The following is a 22,213-nucleotide window of genomic DNA, read 5'->3' on the forward strand; positions in this document are numbered from 1 at the left end:
AAGAATTGTGCTACCAGCTATCTAACTAAACCTTTAAATTAAGATAGGACCTATTGGTAAACACAGAATCAAACTCCTAAATATACAGGGGTATGTATATAATAAATGTAGCATTTTAAACTAGCAAAAAATGAAGGAATAACTAATAAATGGTCACATAGGAGCTGGCTAATATATTAGGAGAGACTTTAATTTGAGAGAGGCAAATGCAGAAAATATGAAAATAGAAGAAGAATGCCACCAATAGGTGGATTAGCAAAGATGCTGAAGGAATGAATGGCAGCCATCCATACTGTAATGTGTGTGGGTTACTGCAGACTTTACTCTGAGAGAAAATTTAGGCTTGAAAAATGTGCTTGATTGTGAGCTGTGATACCCTGACACTATGAAAAAGAGAAAGGAGAGACACGTGAATGCTGAAAACTGTGAAACCCATCCAATCCTTATCTCATTCTCTCATATCTTATGAAAGGAACAATTTAATTTAGATGTGGAGCCCAATTTACCCAAGACAAAAAAGTTTGCTCATCGCCCCACAGGACTTGTTTTATCCCTTAGCCCCATCAGGGTGTTCCTCTTGGGCCTTAGCAGTATAATGTAGCATTTGGGAACAAAGATGCAGCCCAGGAGCCCAGCACTGGAGGCCAAGATGGAAAAGATCTCCACAGCCACCATGGCCTTCCCTTTGGTGCTGTGGTAGACAGGAAGGAAGGCGACCCAGACGCTACAGAACACCAGCATGCTGAAGGTCAGGAGCTTGGCTTCATTGAAGGCATCAGGCAGGTTCCTGGCCAGGAAAGCCAAGGTGAAGCTCCCCAGGGCCAAGGAGCCCAGGAATCCTAGGACACAGCAGAATGCAGTGATGGAGCCCTTGTTACACTCAATGATGATGCTGCCAGGCTCGGAATGAGTGTCTCTGTCAACGAAGGGTGGAGAAGTTCCCAGCCAGAATCCACAGATGATCAGCTGGATCAGGGAGCAGGTAGGAATGACAGAATTGGGGGCCCCTGAGACCAACCACTGCCTCAACCTTCTTCCCGGAGTTGTAGCCTTGAAAGCCAGAATCACAGTGAAAGTTTTAGCCAAAACCGTGGAAATGGCCACGGTAAATGCAACTCCAAATGCCACTTGTCGGAGGATGCAGGTGGCCGTGTTGGGACGGCCAATGAAGACCAAGGAGCAGAGGAAGCACAGGATGAGTGAGATGAACAGGATGAGGCTCAGAGTCCGGTTGTTGGCCTTGACTATGGGAGTGTCTCGGTGTTTCACAAAGATCCCCAGGACCACAGCAGTGAGGAGAGAGAGCCACAGAGCTGTGCAGGCCAGAGCTGCCCCCAAAGGGTCTCCAAAAGCCAGGAAGGTCACGACCTTCTGGAGGCAGCGATCCCTCTCCGTATTTGCATATTGAGAGTCTGGACACTTGATACATAGATCCATATCTGTTGAGAAATGGGAGACATCAATGTCTCTGATTGGGTATTTTTCACTTCATGGATCCTGAAGTTTTGCAATTTGGTTTAAAATTTCCTCCTTATATCTAATCAGCTAGCAAATACAGGCTCTTAAACACACAATAATTTTAATTACAATAATCAACTTTATTCTTTTTATGAAAACACAAGTAGTGTTTCTGCTGATTTTGTATTGTCTCTGCTGTTTTTTTCACACCAAAACACCACCATATCAGCCTGTTTCTATTATAATTACGTTCTCTGTCTCTTGGATTATTATTTCAACACTGAAAAGATTTAATGAAAGACTGGAATGAAGCAGGCAGCTTGCTGTGTTCTGGGGATATAGACATGATCAAGTCTAGAACCTTTGCTTGCAGTGCTTCAGAATGACTATTTATGATGCCTGATATATTCTTAAATTCATCTTCTCTTTATTTTTACTTGCTCTACATTTTTGAAATCTTAATCACTTACTCCTGTATTATAACAGCAACTTGGTCTTTAAATATCTTTCATCCAATCGACACCATTTAGACACTGGTAATGTTTCCCAAAATGAAGTCTTAACATTTTACTTTGCCTAAACTAGCACAGTGGTTGCCTTAATCTTTAGGAAAGCACCCAAACTCATAAAGTGCTTAAAAAGACCCTTTCCAGTCTCACTTCTATGTTTATCCCACCTCATCTTTTCACACCATAAGTTTGATGCAAACCTACTTTCACTCTCAAGTCCCTTGACTCCCCTAGACTGGTGTGCCTGCGTGCAGACTTCTCTTCTGCCTCTCCAAGCTTCTTGTAGTTCCCTCTGGTCTGGAAGAATTCACACCTACAGTTATAAATTCTGCTTGTGCCTTTTCACCTGGGAAGCACCCTGAGCCTGTTTGGTTGATCACCTCCAACTTTCAGAGCACCCTTCCCATACCTCTATGAACTTTTCATACCTTGTTGAGATTTTCTATTTATTAGACAATTTATAGTGTTAAGGATGATAAATGACAGCCTGATTTAGTTCAAAGAAAAGATATGAAAGAGTTAAATAAAATGAGGTTCAAACTTCAGCTTTTCTACTTAGAGGCATGTGGTCTTATTTAATCAATAGTAAAATGGTGTTGATAATGAAATCCTTCTTCCTTAGGATGTAATGTGGTATGAATATGAGTACATGTAATGAGCCTGTAGCATCTTTCATCTCTCAATAAATGGCAATTATAGGTAGCATGACCTTTCCAAATACCTATAACCTGTCATGGTGTGGGGCACTGTGCTGGTTTGGATGTATTGTGTCCCCCAAAATGCCATGTCTTTGATGCAATCTTGTGGGGGGAGAGGTATTAGTGTTGATTAGGTTGGAATGCTTTGATTGAGTGTTTCCATGGAGATATGACTCAATCAACTGTGGGTGAGACCTTTGATGGGATAATTTCCATGGAGGTGTTACCCCAACCATTCAGGGTGGTTCTTAATTGAATCACTGCAGTCCTATGGAAGTGTTCACAGACAGAAGGAAGAACTGAAACTTAGCGAAACACTTTGAAGACAACCATTGAAAGCAGACTTTTGCTTCAGAGAAGTTAGGAGAGGACAAAATGCCCCAAGAGCAACATTTTGAAGAATGCACAGGAGCTGACCCAGGAGCTGGAATGCAATCCAGGATGAGCAGATGCCGGCCATGTGCCTTCCCGGCTTACAGAGGTTTTCCGGACACTACTGGCCTTCCTTCGGTGAAGGTACCTGATTGTTGAGCCTTACCTTGGACACTATGGCCTTAAGACTGTAATTTTGTAACTAAATAAACCCCCATTATAAAAGCCAATCGATTTCTGGTATTTTGCATAATGGCGGCATTAGCTAACTGGAAGGTTAGCTAACTTAAGGTTTGGTTTTTTGGTTTTTATTTTTTCCTTTTTCAATAAAAGAATGAACTGTCTGAAACTTCAAAAAGCAACAGAATGAGAAAGCCAAATTTTCAACCGTGCAAATTACAGATTTCCAACATTCACTGACACTAATATTTCTTTGTTTCAGTCTATTGTTTAAACTTTCTAGCTACACTCTGAGCACCATATATAAAAAGTGTCAGATTTGTATGCCTTTGGATGTACAAAGAGTTTGGTTTTTATATAATCAAACTGGTTTTTAAATTTCATTGGTTATTTTTGCTATTGACTTATGCTTGGGGAATTGACCCTAAAGATATTTGATTGATATCTACTCCTGTGTTTCCTGGTATATTGATGTTTTAAAATTGGAAAAAAATGCATATGAAATAGAAAAGGGAAGGGAAAATGGCATTACGATGGATATTTTTTGCTACTTAGCTGTGATATGGTCACCTGATTCGTTTCAATGTATTCATGTTTGTAAGTGCAGTGCTCAAGGTAAATAAAGTCAATGAACCTAGGTTAAAGTATTCAGTTAGAATGTTAAAAGTTCTGGTACGAAGTTATCCTGACTGCATTACTCTGCATTTTGGGGGGAAATTGCCCTCGAATGTATTTCTGTTTTCAAAGTTAATGGTAATTATATATTTTCCTAAATTTTTCTATAAATAGGAAACCTAGTCCATTTTGTAAAGTCCTAGCAACAAAAAGAGATGAAAATCAGAAGTTTAGTTGATGCTTTCCTTTTAAAACTTGTCTAAAAGAGGTGAAGATAGCCCCTCTCCCCCTCCTCCCCAAGTCCTTTCCCCTTTCCCCGCCCCGGTCCCCCCTGCTTTCCCGCCCTGAGTCCCGGGGAAACCCCCGCGGAGAAAAACACCCCCCCCTCCCCGCCCCCAGAAGCGCGCCGCCGCCCGCCGTCGGTGCTGAGCCGCAGCCGAGAGGCCGTGGGCCCGGGCGGAGACGCGGGCGCCCTCCCCGCTACGGCCCGTGCCAGGGTTTTTTCTTATATGTGATGCCATTCCAGCCCTGAACTCATGAAGGCTGAGCATTTACTCAGGAGTCCGTAGAGCTGCTGTATTCTATTGAAGAAGCTGTCTAACAGTAACACTACTCAGGAGACTCTGGAAATAATGAAAGAATCAGAAAAAACTGGTGGAAGAATCTGTAAACAAAAACAAGTATATATCTAAGACTCCAAGTAAGGAAGAAAATAAGAAAGAGGGTGAGGATACCAGTTTACATCAGGAGACACAGGATTATGAGTTCATTTTTGACAAGAGGCAGACATCCAGCCATGGTCATGCCAGGAAACGAGCCAAATCTAATTCCAAGCTGAAGTTGGTGCGCAGCCTGGCAGTGCGTGAGGAGTCCTCTACCCCATTTGCTGATGGGCCACTAGAAACCCAGGATGTAACTCAATTGCACATCGGTTGCCCTTCTGACAAGGAAGAGAAGTCCACAAAGGATGTCTCTGAAAAGGAAGACAAGGACAAAAACAAAGAAAAGGTCCCAAGAAAAATGCTGTCCAGAGATTCCAGCCAAGAATATACAGACTCCACTGGAATAGACCTACAGAATTTCTTGTAAATATGCTGAAAAAGAACCCAAGGGACAGAATGATGCTGCTAAAATTAGAACAGGAGATTCTGGAATTTATTAATGACAATAACCAGTTCAAGAAATTCCCTCAAATGACCTCATATCACTGAATGCTATTACCCTGGGTAGCTACCTATTTTGGGATGGACCACAATGTTGATCAAACTGGAAAAGGTGTCATCATCAACAAAACCAGTAACACAAGAATCCCTGAACAGAGGTTCTCAGAACACATGAAGGATGAGAAGAACAGTTTCAACAGAGACTCATTCTCAAGAGAGATGATGACAGTATGGCCTGAGATGATAACCAAATCAGAGGTCCATTGCAGGATGGAAGGAGGAGCAAGTCAATAGAAGAGAGAGAGGAGGAATATCAGAGGGTCCAAGAGAGAATATTTGCCTGAGAGACTGGCCAGAACGGATATCTAAATGACATCGGGGGAACCGCGAGGGGCTGAGCCATACCTCAAGCAGCCGCCAGCGCAGCACAGACAGCGAACTCAAATCCCTGGAGCCATGGCCCTGGAGCAGCACGGACTCTGACGGCTCTGTCCGGAGCATGCAGCCCCCTGTCACCAAAGCCAGCAGCTTCAGAGGAATTTCTGTCCTCACCCAGGGCGACAGCATTGGAGGCAGTAAATGTGGTAGTGCAGGAAGGACCTCTAGGCCAGGTATGGCATTAGGTGCCCCAGAAGTGTGTAACCAGGTCACCTCATCCCAGTCTGTCCAGGGCCTCCTCCTCTGTACTCTGCTCTTCCACTCACGCCTCAGCAACAGCCACCCTTGAATAATCACATGATCTCACAGGCACATGACGTCAGCAACCCCTTTGGACAAATGAGCCTTAGCTGCCAAGGTTCTGCTGAAGCAGCTGACCCATCCTCAGCTTTGTTCCAGCCCCCACTTATCTCCCAATACCCTCAGCAGACTAGCTTCATCACAGCTTCCACTGGACAGCCCCTCCCCACCTCCAACTATGCCACCTCTAGCCGTGCATCACCTACTCAGCAAGTCCTGCTGCCCCAGGGCTGCCTGCAGCCCCCTCCACAGATCCAGGGTTCTTACTGTCCCCGTGGACAGTATCCTAACTCCAACCAGCAATGTCAGCGTCTCTCTCACCCGGTAGCCTACAGCCCCCAGCACAGTCAGCTGTTGCCTCAGCCATCTCAGCAGCCTGGTTTACAGCCCATGATGCCTAACCAGCAGCAGGTGGCTTACCAAGCATGATTGGGGTCCAGCAGCCACAGAAACAGGGCCTGCTCAGCAACCAGAGGAGCAGCAGGGGGCCAGATGCAAGGCCTGGAGGTTCAGTACACTCCACTGCCTTCTTACCAAGTCCCAGTGGGTAATGACTCTCAAAATGTGGTCCAGCCACCTTTCCAGCAACCCATGCTGGTCTCTGCAAGCCAATCTCTACAAGGGGGCCTCCCAGCAGGGGGCATACCCGTGTACTAAGGCATGATCCCACCGGCTCAGCAGAATGGTGCAAATCCTTCTGTGGGGTTTCTGCAACCTCCTGGCTCTGAGCAATACCAGATGCCTCAGTCTCCTTCTCCCTGCTGTCCACCACAGATGCCACAGCAGTACTCAGGAGTGTCACCTTCTGGGCCTGGTGTGGTGGTCATGCAGCTGAATGTGCCTAATGGACCCTAAGCTCCCCAGAACCCATCTATGGTCCAGTGGAGTCACTGTAAATATTACAGCATGGATCAGCAGGGCCAGAAGCCTGGAGACCTGTACAATCCTGACAGTAACCCCCAGGCCAACACACAGATGAGCAGCAGCCCTGTCACATCCCCTACCCGGTCCCCAGCACCCTCTCCTGTCACCAGCCTCAGCAGCGTCTGCACAGGACTCAGTCCTCTACCTGTCCTCACACAGTTCCCCTGGCCTGAGGGTCCAGCACAGGGTGATGGGCGGTTCTCCCTCTTGGGCCAGCCACTGCAGTACAATCTGTCCATCTGCCCTCCCTTGCTCCACAGCCAGTCGACTTATACAGTGCAACAGGGACAGAATGGATTAAAGCATGGAAACCGGGACAAGAGACAAGCACGCAACTCTGCCTCCACTGATCTAAGGATAGTAGATGTTGTCCTGGGGTGGGTGCTGGAGGTGACAGATCTTCCTGAGGGCATCACCCGCACCGAGGCTGACAAACTCTTCACTCAGTTCACCCTGTCTGGCACCAAGATCCAGTGGCTCAAGGATGCTCAGGGGCTGCCTGGCGGGGGTGGGGGGGGGGATGGTGGGACTGCCGAGAATGGCTGCCATGCAGACCTTGCTGCCTTGTGCACCATCGTGGCTGTGTTCCCCAGCCCCCTGGCTGCCCAAAATGCCTCCCTTCACCTCAGCAACTCCGTGAGTCACTTCAAACTCCGAGTGGCCAAAAAGAACTATGACCTGAGGATCCTGGAGCGAGCCAGCTCCCAATAAGTGCAGGAAGGACTAAGGGACTGACACAGTAGGGGTGAGGGCAAGTTGAAGGGGGGTTGAGGGATCCAGACAGACCACTGACAGAGGTAGAAAATAGGGAGACAGGCACTAAACTGGAACTAAGACAGTGGGAATGAAGATGGACAGAGGAACACACTGGCACTGGACACCTCGTCTCCTGCCATCGTCCCCTGTCTGTCCCCATCTGGTTCCTCTCTGCATCCCTCTCATTCCCATCCTCTTTTATCACTTTTTATCTCTTCTCCCACCACGAAATTAATTTCTTTCATATTCTTTGGCCAGGTGGAATTGGGAGGGTCCCACACTCCCCTATTCTATTTCCTTGTTATCCTAAGCTCCCTTTTCTTTTTTTGGTCTTTATGAATATATTTATATGGACAGAATTAAGAAAAACAAAATTGTTTTCCCCTTCCTCTCACTTCTCTCATCTTGTCTCCCCAAACACCACAGAGTTAAAACTTGGGGCCCCCCTCACTCCCCAGAACACTTGTATATTGTTTGAAGTTTGTGCCTCAGTAACAGACACAGTATTTAATAGCACATACAGATTTTTGCAGGGTATATTCACTATAAATTTTATTTAATCTGTTTTTTTTTTTTGTTTGGGGGTTTATTTGAGGGAGGGTTGGTTTTGTTTTTAAATATAAAAAAAATCTTCTGTCACTGGGAAAAAAAGGTGACGGTATAAATGAATATTGTTCCCATTAACTATTTTCCTCATACCAATGAATAACTAGTATGCGTGCTTAATGGAGTTCAGACTATTAGTATCAGCATAATATTGAAGAAGTTTCTTAGCTTCTTGGTGTCTCAATTTTCTCATCTAGAAAATGGGAATGTTAATAGGTTCTATATCCTGGAATTGTGAATGTCAAAAGAGTTAAGATATATAAAGCATGGAAAATAACGCCTGACATATATGAAGTGCTGTCTAAGTGCTTGATGTTATTATTCTTTCGATTATGCATTGATTTGTTATGTGGCATGAAACTCCTGGATGTGTACAATTTCATGGCTCTACCGATTTTGTGATAATATCTCACTTCTTAAATATTTGATGTTTTAAAAGTACATTTTAATATCTGGAATTTCAAGCCCCCAATTTTAATGTTGTTTATCAAAAGCTTTGGATATTTTTTTCTGATTACTTTTCCAGGTAAACTTTATAATTCCTATAAGTGTCAAATGTTTTTTGTCATTTCCTTACAAAAAGAATTTGTCTTAACAGATTTATTTAGCAATAGTTGATATCTTTCAATATGAGACACTTCTACTCAATTCTCAAATCAACATTAAATATCTCCATAATATTCAATATTTTTTCCTATTAGACATGCATACTTCTTATGAGTTAATTATTAGATATATTAATTATTGTTGCTGCACTAAATGGGATCTATTTTGACTATTACAAATGATTCTTAACTAGTTATAATATTTGCTAATTTTTCTGAAAGTAATTGGCACCTCACTACATTACTAAATTGTATTATTAATTCTAATAACTGTTCATATTTGGGTTTCCTGATAGACAATCATATCCCCTTGTCTATCACCTTGATAGACAATCATATTGAAAATATTAATTTTTCTTATTTTCTGTACTAAATACTTACTTTCTCTATTTGTACTGCACTGAGCATATCTTCAAACAATAGTGGTAAAATGGACATTATTATCTTTTACTAGCCTTTCACAACAATATTGAAATCACCTTTAATGAATTTGTAGCTTTATAATAACCTTTGTATCAGAGGTAACAAAAATGGGATCCCCCATCTTAGTTTCCCAGGACTGCCATAACGAAGGACCACAAACTGGGTGGCTTAAATGACAGAAATTTACTGTCTTGCGGTGGGGGCCAGAAGTCCAAAATCAAGGGGTCGGAAGGGCCACGCCTCCTCCGATGCCTACAGGGGAGAATCTGCCCCTGCCGTGCTCCTGGCTTCTGGTGGTTTCTCTGCAATCCTTGGCCTTCAGTCTCTGCCTGTGGCCTCTTCTCCCTCTGGTGTCTTCTCTCTCTGGTGTCCAAGTCTCCTCTCCTGTGAGGACACCAGTCATGTGGATTAAAGGACCACCCAATCCCATCTGGCCTCATCTTAACTAATGAAACCCTCAAAGACTCTCTTTCCAATAAGGTCAATTCACAGGACCAGGGTTTAGGAAGTGACCATGTCCCTGGGGAGACAAAATTCAACCCACAGGACCATCCAATTAATCTTATATTTTTTACTTTATTTTTCTCAGACTTGAGTGTTCTTCTAGATGGAATTGACTATCTAGTGAAAAAAAAATTTACTAGTTTCTTAAGGTTTTCACTACTGTTTCTGTCAACTCATGAATCATCTTGGAAACAATCACGGCTTTTTAAAACATGTGCTTTTGAAGATCTGTACTACTCAGAAATTTGATACAACATTAAAATATAATAGTAGGAATACTAATTTTGTTTTTGCTAGCAAATGTAAATGAGGGCATTCTCTTAGTGTTTTCTCATTTAATATATTTGTCATCTGTGCTAAAATGTTGATCTATGGCTGCTGTAACAAATGACCACAATGTTGGTGGCTTAAAGCAAGAAAAATTTATCTTCTCACAGTTCTGGAGGCCAGAAGTTCACCATCAGCATCACGACCATCAAGGTGGGCAGGGTCGTGTTCCCTCTGGAGGTTCTAGGGGAGAATCCATTCCTTGCCATGTACACCTTCCCACGACAGTCAGTGTTTCCTGGCTTGAGGCTGCATCCCTGCAATCCCTGCAATCCCTGCCTCCGTGGTCACATTGCTCCCTGCTCTGCTGTGTGCATCACATCTTCCTCTGCCTCTCTCAGGGAGACTAGGATTGGGTTTAGAGCCTGCTTGGGGAATCCAGGAAAATCTCCCCACTTCAAGATCATTCATTGAATCACATCTGCAAAGTCTTTTTTTTTTCCTTGTAAATTAACATATACATATTCCAGATATTAGGATCTGATGTCTTTGGGAAACACTATTCAGTCTGCTACAGTTGGTTTTTGGCTAGTTATTGTTTTTCTGTCTTTTTACAACAATGCAACATACTACTTACCTCATCACCTGAGTTCAAACCATATTGAAAGTTCATTTCAGTTCCTTTAATATAACAAGAGAAAGTGAAATGCCATTTATATGATCTCTACAAAGAATTTTTTCCCTTCACTGATCTGAATGTTCACCCTTCAGAATATAACTCAAATACTTAATCTCTGGAAGAATTCCCTGAATTCTATAAGCAAATTAAAAAAACTCGTATTTTGCACCATAGGCTCTTAAACACTGGTATTACTACTGTGGTGGTAATCACAATGCCTTAGGATACTTTTGATACAATTTTGCCTCTCCCACTTTTCTGTGAACTAGAAGAGACTAGGAATAATTGTTGAAGGTAGCATAATTATATTCAGAATTTTGCTAAGCATCTAAAAGAAAGCAGTACAGCATCCTCTCATTTCCTTTTCCTTTTATTAAATCATTTTCAAATTCATTCATTCATCAATCCTAAGAATCTGTTTACCAATACCAACTATGGTCAGAACTGGTATAAAGTACTTGGGAGATGCAAATGATAAAAAATACCTTAGATATGATTAGAGGAAGATGAAAAACAGTTTTCCATGTTAGAGGAGAACATATGTCAAAAAGAGATTTCCTTCAAAAAATACCTGAGAGTATGTCGAAAATATGAAGAAGAATAAGCCAGAAGGAAGCAGAATGTCATGTGAACAGTTTAGAGTGTTGACTGCAATAATGAAATTCTTAAACAATTGAGTAGCTTTTATTCTAAGGTCCTTTTTCAGTCCCTTTTTGGTTTCTTGGACTAATGAACATAAGTGGGTGAGAGAAAGATGTGGAGGAGATATCTGTAGACCTGTACCTGTCTCATTAGAAATCTCATTTTCTGGGCAGGGGGTGCAGTCAAAGCAACAAGCAGCCTTTCCCTCTTGAGCGGTTTTCCAGAATCCAGGATCACAACTTTTGCTGCACACAGAGTGGGGCATCTAAAAAAATCAGAGGAGAAAGACTAATATACATAAGTACTATCTAATCCTGTTGGTAATCAAAAAAGTTCATTAAAAACTGAATTTAATTAGCTGATTAGAAGCACTCATATCCTTTTCTGATGCTAAATATACCCGAATTGGGAAACATATGTTGATGCTATGTGTTCTTTCTTTATTCATTGTGCAATTGTTAAGGAAATTTACTTAGGTTACAAGGCAAGTTATATCCATATATGTGACACTGTAGGCAGTTGAAGGGGAGGGACAGAATCTCATGGTAGCGCTCTTTGTAAATTACATATGTGTAGCTGTGTAAAGTCAGCATTGAAACTGTCGCCTACCAACCTCTTTAAAACCGATGGCCCACTCTATGGCCTCGTCATTTATGGAGAAACCTTGACCCCGTGGAGCCTGTGGAACAAACTGTCCTACTTTCACCCGTAATCCAATTCCATGAGGAAAGCTCCCATAGTTGAGAATATCATATGTGGCCTCAGAGATTCTTTTGTCATCCAAAAACATCTGCTCACCAGCGCTCTTTTTAAAATGGACTTCCTTCAGCATGGAGTGGAGCTAGAGAGATGCATAATTATGTGAATAAATAGAACTTTGTTTTGAGGATACATGAACTGGATTCACAGCATTGAAACCTGTTATATATATATATATAATACATATATCCAATATGTGTATATATATACATACATATATATATATCTTTACAAATGTCTCTTAATCTCTTTCATCCTTCATTTAAAACTTATTCCAATTTCTTAGCAGTACCAAGAAAGTCATGCACATGAAGCACATGTTGAACTTAACATCATATGAATATACATCCTTGAAGAATGGCTTAAGGACAGGAAGCTCAAAGAATTTTTCTGTGTAAGAGATTCAGACAAAATTTGCATACATTCAATCCAACGTCTGCGTTTAGAGTTTCGGTATCATCTGCAAAATGGATGTAATACTATCTGTTGCCTAAAATATTGCAGAAATAAATGTGATATTCTTTAAATTCACCAGCATAGCAACAAACAGTAAGAGGACACAGACTTGGTCCCATTTGCATCCATTTAATGACACCATGTGCTACATTCAGATATACTTCAGGTTGGTAAGATACTGAGGGCATTTTGCTACACAAAGTATGGTGTTAGATTCACAGATGACTGTATTCCATCTCTGGCATTTGTACCTTCTTCCAATGACCATTTCTACATAAACAGGTTGAAACCAAGCCAGATGGGATTAAGTTCCATCCTACACAGTGAAAAATCACAGGCACTTTTCAATCTCTAGAGCAAGTAACCCAACGTATACTACTTGGCTTGAGGTCTTGTTGAGCTTCTTAATAAATTTATGAATATGCATGTGGATACACTCAACATATGTATTGAGTCAGTGAAGCCAGACTATTGTAAAACACTACCTGCCAAGGCTGAAACTTGACTTTATTTCCTATTTCCATAGATTGCCTTTCCGCCTGTTGAAGAAGCATTTCATGCAGGCTTTGGGCCAGGGCATACACAGCATTATAGACATAGTAACTCCATTCAGACATGGTTGTGTCAAACTGGTGCAAAGGCAGAGAATCCAAGGAGGCATTTGGTACACAGCCCTCCAGTTTATCACAGTCAGATTTAGAAACAGAACAATCAAAATTTATATACCAGAATTTAGTGAGATAAAAGTCTTCTGGGTATTTGGAAGGGTTTGCTGTCTGGAGAAAGTGTTTGAAGCCAGGGATCTCACTGTGGTGGTGAGAAAATGTTAGTGTCCCATGGAATGTGTCCAGCATGGAGAATTTCTCACTGGTGGTAAAATCCCATTGTGATGTGGTGATCCAGACTTTCCATGTCACCACATAAGTCCATCTATAAAAGTTCAGACCTAGAAATGAATCTGTGTCACCGTAAATGATAACAACACTTGCTGATGACTCTTGGATTCTGAGGAGGTATTTGATGTCCAGTATCAAATAACTTCTCTCAGTGACAGAGATCATTTCCACAAATTCCACACAGACCCCATTTCTCTCCATCTCTCCTCTCAATTCTGACAGAAATCGAATACCTTTTACATCTTCTGAGGCAACCAGCCCAACCCATGTCCAATGGAAATGCAGCATTAATAACACCATGCCAATGGGCAGAGAAGTCTCTTTGGGGGCCATTTGATAGAGTGATGGATATTGGCTATTTTCTTGCAGAAGAGGCTCAAAGGGGCCATAGGTAAGCTAAATGATGAAAGAAAGAATCATCGTATCTGAGATCAATGGAAGTAATTTGAGAAAGCATATTGCAGTGAATTCAGTCAGGAACTTTGATAACTCTTAATGGGTATTTAATAAAGTATTGAAGTGAAGACTCGTTCATTTCAGTATATCTGCAAAATGTCCCTCTGGGAAAATCACCTTCATTCTGTGAACTTGGTTCATATGAACAGCTCCCACAAACTGCCATAGACTTTAAAAATTTGTGCTTCCTTCCCGTGGTTTCTCCCCATTCTCTATCTCCTCCAGAAACAAAAAGTATAATACATCTCTCTCTCTTTCTCTCTCCCTCTCTCTCTCCTTGTTGTACTCACTGGCTTGAATAAACAAAGTTTGTCTCTGATAATGGCTTCGGGGTATCAAGCCCATATCCCTTTTCCCCCACACCTGACCTCACCTGTGGAAATTTGTAGAGTTCCAGCAGTGTCCCCATCTGAGCAGATATTGACCAAGTAGTTCCTGAAACAACTGCTACAGACTTGCTCTGACTTCCACAGAAATAATTAGGGATGGCCTTCCCATGGCCAGACAGCCATATCAGACAATTCTCCAATGTTCTTTGATCACTGGGCAAGGCATTGTAGAGATCAAATCCCAAGGACATGTTGGGTAAAAGATGGGGGTTCTTGTTGATATTCTCAATAGCAAATACAAAGGCCAGAACATACTGGTAGTGTTTGGAGAGAAACCTGCATGGAGCACATAAAGATGCTTAAGGATAATCCTCAAGTCCCATCCTTTGACATTATCCCTAATCAAGGATCCTACCTTGGTAGTAGATGGGTGTCCAGCCAAATTATTCCATGTGCACCAATAGCTGTCACTCCCATCACCCTTGGCATTTTGTAATAATATAATTATTACCAACTTTTCTCCAGATGTCCTAAATTTGGTACTAAGTGTTCTTAAGGGAGAAATCAGTACCCAGAATAGAGTGTGGTTAATAAATTTGAAGATCATAGTTAGGGTAGATTTCTCAGATAGGTTTCAAAGGCTTCAATTCTCAAAACCACAGATGTGTGTTCATCTTTGCATTGACAGGTACTTCATATACATTCTTGTTGCTGTCAATGGAACCATGATGTTTCTGCGCAAAAACACTAAATCCTATGAGAAGCAACCATGGCAGGCAAAGAGAAAAAGCTTGAATAGGATGAGACAGGGTCCAGCAAAAGGCTTCCATCACATGCCTTAGCCTCTGCACAGTCAGAGACACAGGGATCTGCACATCTAAAAACCAAGATACAGGAATGGGGTTTTACAGTTCTCAGGGTGGGGCATTTGGGAGAGAAGCACGAGTCACTGAGAGAAGCATGTGATGATGCTGATCCGTGCCTCAGAGGGTTGTAAGAGATTAAAGAGATAGGGCTTCTCAAACTTTCTCATCAGTAAAATTAAAAAACAACAGTCTCATATTAATCAATGGAAATGAATTGAGAGTTCAGAAGTAGACCCTCAGATTTATGGTCAATCGATATTTGAAAATGTTCCCAAGTCCACCCAACTGGGATAGTACAGTCTGTTCAATAAACAGTGCTTGAAGAACCGGATATCTATGTGTGAAAGAATGAAAGAGGACCCCTTTCTCAAACCCTGTACAAACATTAACTCAAAATGGATCAATGACTAAATATGAGGCAGTACCATAAAACTGTTAGAAGAAAATGTAGGGAAATACCTTCAAAATATAGTGATAGGTGGTAGTCTCCTAATCTTTATAACCAAAGCACAAACAATGAAAGAAAAAATATATAAATGGGACCTCTTCAAAATTGAGTACTACTCTGCTTCAAAGGACTTTGTCAAAAGGGTGAAAAGGCAGCCAACTCAGGGGAGAGAGAAAATATGTAAATCACACATCTGATAAGGGTTTCATATCCAGATTATATGATGAAATTCTACAACTCAACAAGAAAAAGACAAACAATTGAATTTTAAAATGGGCCAAAGTCATGAATAGACATTTCTCCAACGAGGAAACACAAATGGCTAAAAAGCACATGAAAAGATGCTCCTCTTCACAAGTTATCAGGGAAATGGAAATCAAAACCACAATGAGATATCGTTTCACACCTATTAGAATGGCCACTAATAAACAGTAAACTACAAGTGCTGGCGAGGACGTGTAGAAATAGGAACACTTACTCACTGCTGGCAGGAATGTAAAATAGCATTGCTGATGTGGAAGACAGTTTGGCAGTTCCCTTGAAAGCTGAAAATAAGAGTTGCCCTATGATCTGGCAATTCCACTACTCGGTATAAACCCAGAAGAACTGAAAACAGGGACACAAATAAACATGAACCAATGTTCATAGCAACATTATTCACAAATGCCAAAAGATGTAAAGAATCCAAGTGTCCATGAACTGATGAATGGATAAGCAAAATGTGGTGTATAAATACAATAAAATATTATTCAGCAACAAGAAGGAATGAAGTCCTGAAGCACAGGACAGCACAAATGAACCTTGAGGACATTAGAATGAGTGAAATAAATCAGACACTAAAAGACAAATATTGGATGATCTCACTAATATGGACTAAGTATAAAATATGAGTTTGTAGTCATAGAATGTAGAATGTAGTTTACCAGAAGAGAGAATGAGGCTAGAGAATAGGGAGTGGCTTAAGATGTACAGAATTTGTAACTAGATTGAATTTAAATGAGTGGAAACAGATAAAAGGGATGGTAGCCCATTATTGTAAGTATATTTAACATTGCTAAATTATGTATGAATGTGGTCGAAAGGCGAACTTTAGAGTCATATATGTCACCAGAAGGAAAGCCAGAGTTTAAAATTTTGTACCTGCATAACTGAGTGAATCTTGTGGTGGATGATGACTCTGATTAATAGTAGACATATAAACATTTCTTCCATGAACCAGAACAAATGTACAAAACTATTACTAAGAGTTAATAATTGAGTGGTATATTGTGAAAAATGAACCTATTACAAACTATGGACTGTATTTTACAGTAATATCTTAATATTCTTTCATCAGCAGTAACAAATGTATCATGCCAATGGTAGGGATCAATGATGGGGGTATGATAAGGGATATGGGATATTTTGTGTTTTCTCTGCTTTATTTATTTTTGAGCAATGAAAATGTTCTAAAATGTATTGTGGTGATGCACAATTATGTGATGGTACTGTGAGCCATTGAGTATATACTTTGCATGGGTTGTATGGTGAATCAATATATCTCAATAAAATTACATTAAAAAAGAAAAACATAATAGTCTCTCTGGCCAAAGAAAGGCTATAACTCTTGCCTGGTGTAAGCAATTTAATGGTAAAACAGAGGAGTAACTTCTGATTATTTGAAGCCTCTTATCTGAGTTGTTCTGGCCAACTGTTTACATATATAGGTTTTTAAGCCTGTACATGTTTATTTATGTGAACCTACTAATTTGCCAAATTTTTTTTGACACTTTTTCTTTTCAGCATTCTTCTCCAAACATATTCCTTTTTTCTCAGGTATGCACTTTGGAAGTTCTGGATGCTTTCATCTTTCATGTTCTGCAGTTTTCATGAAAACTTTAAGTGATCAATTTACTTTTCTTTATCTTCTAGGGTATGATTTTTTACTTTCTGTATCCAGTCTTTTATCAGTTTCAGAAAATGACTAGACATTAGCTATTCAAATACTGCCTTACCAATACATCCTCTCTTGCTTACGTGTCGGCATCTGACTAAGAATTTTTTAAATTCGGCATAGTCTTCTTCTAACTTAAAAGCTATTATTGATGAGTTTTTAGTTCTTTATAAATTTATATTTTGCAGTCTCTTGACTTTCCTAAATTCTGACTAAGTCCCTTTATTTATCCTCCAATTTATTAATTTTCTCTTCAACTTTGTATAATCTCTACTAAAATGCATTATATGAATATATAAACATTTATATTTTTATTTAAAATATTTTTATTTGATCAAATATTCTTAGTATTATTGGTGGCTTCTTTTTGCATGCTCATTACTGTGATCCCATTTTGTTGCTTTATAATTTTATAGTACTTCATGTTAGGGGTCTGGTAATTACAGTAACTCAAGTCTGTGTGGCTCTAAATATTTATTTTTATATTGAGTAGTATTTATTGTTGTGTATTCTCTTAAATGTTTGGGAAAACCAGTAGCCCATTGTGAAATCATATTTGCTTGATTTTGATCTTTGCATAATCTGGGTCTGTACTATTTATCTCTCTACAGAGGATTCCTATTGCATTCTGCATCTGGAGGGACTTTATCAACCAAGGTGGCTGCCAGGCCTCTGACCAGACCCCAGGCTTCCCTCTCTCAGCTCAAGAGGCCCAGGCTTCCTTCTGCTGTTCTGTTAAGCTCCCCCATTGCAAACACTAATAGTTCAGTGCTCACATTTGGTTTTTTTTTCAGTTTTTCTTATTTTTGTCCCTTATTTTTTGTATGATATGAAAAATGCATTGAAATTTAGGATTCATTTAAGACCTACTTGAATTTTACAAGGACTGTCACAGAATCCCATATGTCATACAATCAGAAATGGAAGTCTCACATTTCTTTGCAGTTTTTTTCCCACATATGTATTCTTTATGCAGAAAAAATACATGAAAGTTTGCCCTTTGGCAAAAATTACTTCTCAGGAATTCTACAAGATAAGCTATGGCATGGAAAATTTCAGCCACAAAGTTTCATTGAGAATATATAAATTTATATTTCAAAATGATTTTAATAAATGACATTATTGAGGAATTGGTTAGATTTAAATAAGAGATATAGATTGGTAAATAGTATTTTATTATTGTAAATGTCCTAATTTTTTTTAAAATACTGGGGTTACATTAAAAAATGTCTGTGTTAATGAATATAATATTTTGCTAGGAAACACTTTGTAGGAAATATCTGCAAAATATTCTCCAATGGTTCAGAAAAAAATTAGAGGATGGTAGAAAGCAGCAAGGAAAGCCAAGGCAACATATTGAATTTCTTACTGAATATAGCTAAAAATAAAGACAAAAAGACTAACATGAAATATAGATTTCTATCATACTTAAAAGGCTACACACTATATATCATTGAGGATGTATTTTTGACCTGCATATTTAAAACATTAAATGCCAATTGCTTCAGTCTCAGAAAATTAAAATGAGCCATAGATAAAAAGAGGATTATTGATGGTATTCAGTACAAGCTTTTACCCAGAGGATGTTGCACAAACATTATCTATTTCAAGTATGAAACTAACAGAGACAAAGGAGTTTAATTCATAAAATGTGTACACTCAATATCATAGTATCAACACATAAAACAAAACTTTTAGAAGTGTGAGAACACTTAGAGGAAATGAAAATCATATTGAAAGAACTAAACACGAATAAATGGTTAATCAACAAAGGAATTTAGTATACTTATTCATAATCCTTTCATTTATTTATTTACTTATCTCAAATGTTCAATATTTTAAGACAGAACATATATTTAAACAAATATTGATTTTGTCCTTGACCAGTAATGTGCTAAATTGGCTTTAAAAGAGAACTATTTGGGAAATTATTTAAAGAGAAATTCTTAGATACACCTCTAAAATTTCTCAATAATTTTCTTCCCAGGAAGGAAGTCACCAGAAAATGCGTAATTAAAGTAGTGAACAAATAAAACACTTGTAATGTGATTTTGTGAAATGACCCCTTCAATCAAAGAATAAATTGAACAAATATTCTCAAATTGCTATTAAAGTATTCAAGGAAGAGACAAACAATACACATGCATACATACATAATATACTATATAAGAGCGGATTTCACAAAAACTGCCCTGATTCCCTCTGAAAAACGTTATTGATGGTTCCAAACAAGACTTTAAAATGAATATGTACACATCATTATTCTCCAAATAAAATTGTAAAACATCCCATAGAAAAATTTAGTGATCAAATGGAATTTAAAGACAATGAAAAATAATTTTAAAAGTGTTCTGGAAGAATAAATATTCAGCAAATTATTGAAATACAATAAGAGGATAAATGACTTTCCAAATACAAAAATTACCTATTTTTAATTTGTAACAATGTCTCAACATAATTCAGTTCAACCAGGAGAGACAAATAAGTCCAGTAAGGGGAACAAATAATAAAGAAACACACCAGTGTATAAAAAAAGCAGTTCCATATTGTAAGATAGTATTTAAAATACTAGAAAGAGGGTAGGTTTTTCATTTAATTGTGAAATTTAACTCTTTGGAAATATATGAACAATATATATCTATTCACTATTTAATCAAAAATAAATGCATGTGATCTAAAGAATTCAAAATGAAAAGATAAAGTGATAAAGTTAAGTAAGGTTTTATTTATAAACTTATAAATGCAGGCAGACTAAGGGAAAATGATAAAGAGAGAGAACTCAATCTGAAAATTGTTTCATTTCTTCAACACAACAAAAGGAAAGTTTTCTACAGCCATCAACAATCTGGTGAAATACACGTAGCACATTTGGAGATCAATTTTTGTTAAGCACATAACATACTCTTATAAAAGTTTTACCATCCCGTAGAAACACTGGCAAAGGGTATAAAAAGGCAACTCAGTAAGAAATAGTTAAGGCCAAAAAAATACGTAAGCAAACTGATCAAACAAAATATTAATTACAGAAAGGGCAAGAAGTGAGACAGAAATCACTGTTGTCACATTCTGTGTTAGTGAAATTATAAATCTGTACATTAAAAGAGCACATGAAAATAGGAATATAAGCATTTAAATGTACACAGATTTGTATCGGCCCTTTTGCACCTAAGAATGTTTATTCTAATCAGAGAAGTGTGCAAAGAAATCTGCATATGAATGCTTCTTGTGTGCACATTGGTGATACCAAAAATATAGAAATCATCTAAAATAGGTGGTAGATCATTCTAAGCTGGTAAAATATAGCACCATGTAAGCCTAAAAAGTAGACATTTACTTCTGTATATAGAAATATACATTTGATATAATGATAGGTAATAATAGAGAATAGAGAATATAATCCCATTTTGAAATAAATTCACATTTTATACCATGTGGGAAGATTTAAAAGTCACACTCAACAGTAAACGTGGTCTTTTGAGTGCAGACAGGAAGGAAGTTCACAAATCTCTGAATAAGTCTCCTGTCAAGGTCTGTGGGACCCTTAGGATTTCAAGATATAAACAGATTGCAGGAAGAAATGTTGTCTTTCACACTATGACTTGGAAAAATGACTCTCCGATCTTACGTGCCTTATACAACCATACAAGTCAAACTCTGCATCTTCCTGCGAAGAGATTCAAGAGCACAATTTTCCTGACTTAAACTCACTCAGATCCTCAAGCTGTAATGCTGGTCAAAGTGAATGACCAACAGCACCTAAAAACCAGGAGCTTAAATATGTATAAACTAAATGCAATAATAAAAGTGTACTGAAATAGAGAGGCGGGGCAAGATGGCAGACTGGTGAGCTGCAAGTTTTAGTTACTCCTCCAGGAAAGTAGGTAAAAAGCCAGGAACTGCGTGGACTGGACACCACAGAGCAATCTGTCTTTGGGCATACTTCATACAACACTCATGAAAATGTCAAACTGCTGAGATCAGCGAAATCTAAGCCCAATACAGAAAGCTTCAAAGAATTGCAATTTGGGCACGTCAAGTCAAGAGCAGAACTAAGAGAGCTCTGAGACAAAAGGCAATAATCCAGTGGCTGAGAAAATTCACTAAACAACACAACTTCCCAAGAAAAGGGGGGTGTCCGCTCATAGCCACCATCCTGGTGGACAGGAAACACTCCTGCCCATCGCCAGCCCCATAGCCCAGAGCTGCCCCAGACAACCCAGTGTGACGGAAGTGCTTCAAATAACAGGCACACACCACAAAACTGGGCGTGGACATTAGCCCTCCCTGCAACCTCAGCTGAATGTCCCAGAGCTGGGAAGGTGGAGCAGTGTAAATTAACAAAGCCCCATTCAGCCATCATTTGAGCAGACTGGGAGCCTCCCTACACAGCCCAGCAGCCCAGAACTGCCCTGGGGGGACGGCACTCACCTGTGACATAGCACAGTCATCCCTCAACAGAGGACCCGGGGTGCACAGCCTGGAAGAGGGGCCCACTTGCAAGTCTCAGGAGCCATACGCCAATACCAAAGACTTGTGGGTCAGTGGCAGAGACAAACTGTGGCAGGACTGAACTGAAGGATTAGACTATTGCAGCAGCTTTAAAACTCTAGGATCATCAGGGAGATTTGATTGTTAGGGCCACCCCCCGTCCCCAACTGCCCAGAAACACGCCCCACATACAGGGCAGGCAACACCAACTACACACGCAAGCTTGGTACACCAATTGGGCCCCACAAGACTCACTCCCCCACTCACCAAAAAGGCTAAGCAGGGGAGAACTGGCTTGTGGAGAACAGGTGGCTCGTGGACGCCACCTGCTGGTTAGTTAGAGAAAGTGTACTCCACGAAGCTGTAGATCTGATAAATTAGAGATAAGGACTTCAATAGGTCTACAAACCCTAAAAGAACCCTATCAAGTTCAGCAAATGCCA

At 39.8% G+C, this 22,213-nt stretch overlaps 1 protein-coding gene and 1 pseudogene across 1 annotated transcript; one reads left to right on the forward strand and one right to left on the reverse strand.

Moving 5' to 3' along the window:
• Nucleotides 1-525: 525 nt before the first annotated feature.
• LOC119518130 (vomeronasal type-2 receptor 116-like) lies at nt 526-21,960 on the reverse strand. Its single transcript, XM_037815181.1, has 6 exons — nt 21,952-21,960; nt 14,080-14,349; nt 12,840-13,646; nt 11,753-11,980; nt 11,281-11,404; nt 526-1,439 (listed from the first exon to the last, which is right to left on the reverse strand). The coding sequence occupies exons 1-6, from the start codon at nt 21,958-21,960 to the stop codon at nt 526-528; spliced, it is 2,352 nt and encodes a 783-aa protein (XP_037671109.1).
• On the forward strand, nt 4,432-7,457 carry LOC119517931 (annotated as a pseudogene).
• Nucleotides 21,961-22,213: the final 253 nt, after the last annotated feature.

Source organism: Choloepus didactylus, chromosome 21 (genome assembly GCF_015220235.1).
Source record: "Choloepus didactylus isolate mChoDid1 chromosome 21, mChoDid1.pri, whole genome shotgun sequence".
NCBI lineage: Eukaryota > Metazoa > Chordata > Mammalia > Pilosa > Megalonychidae > Choloepus > Choloepus didactylus.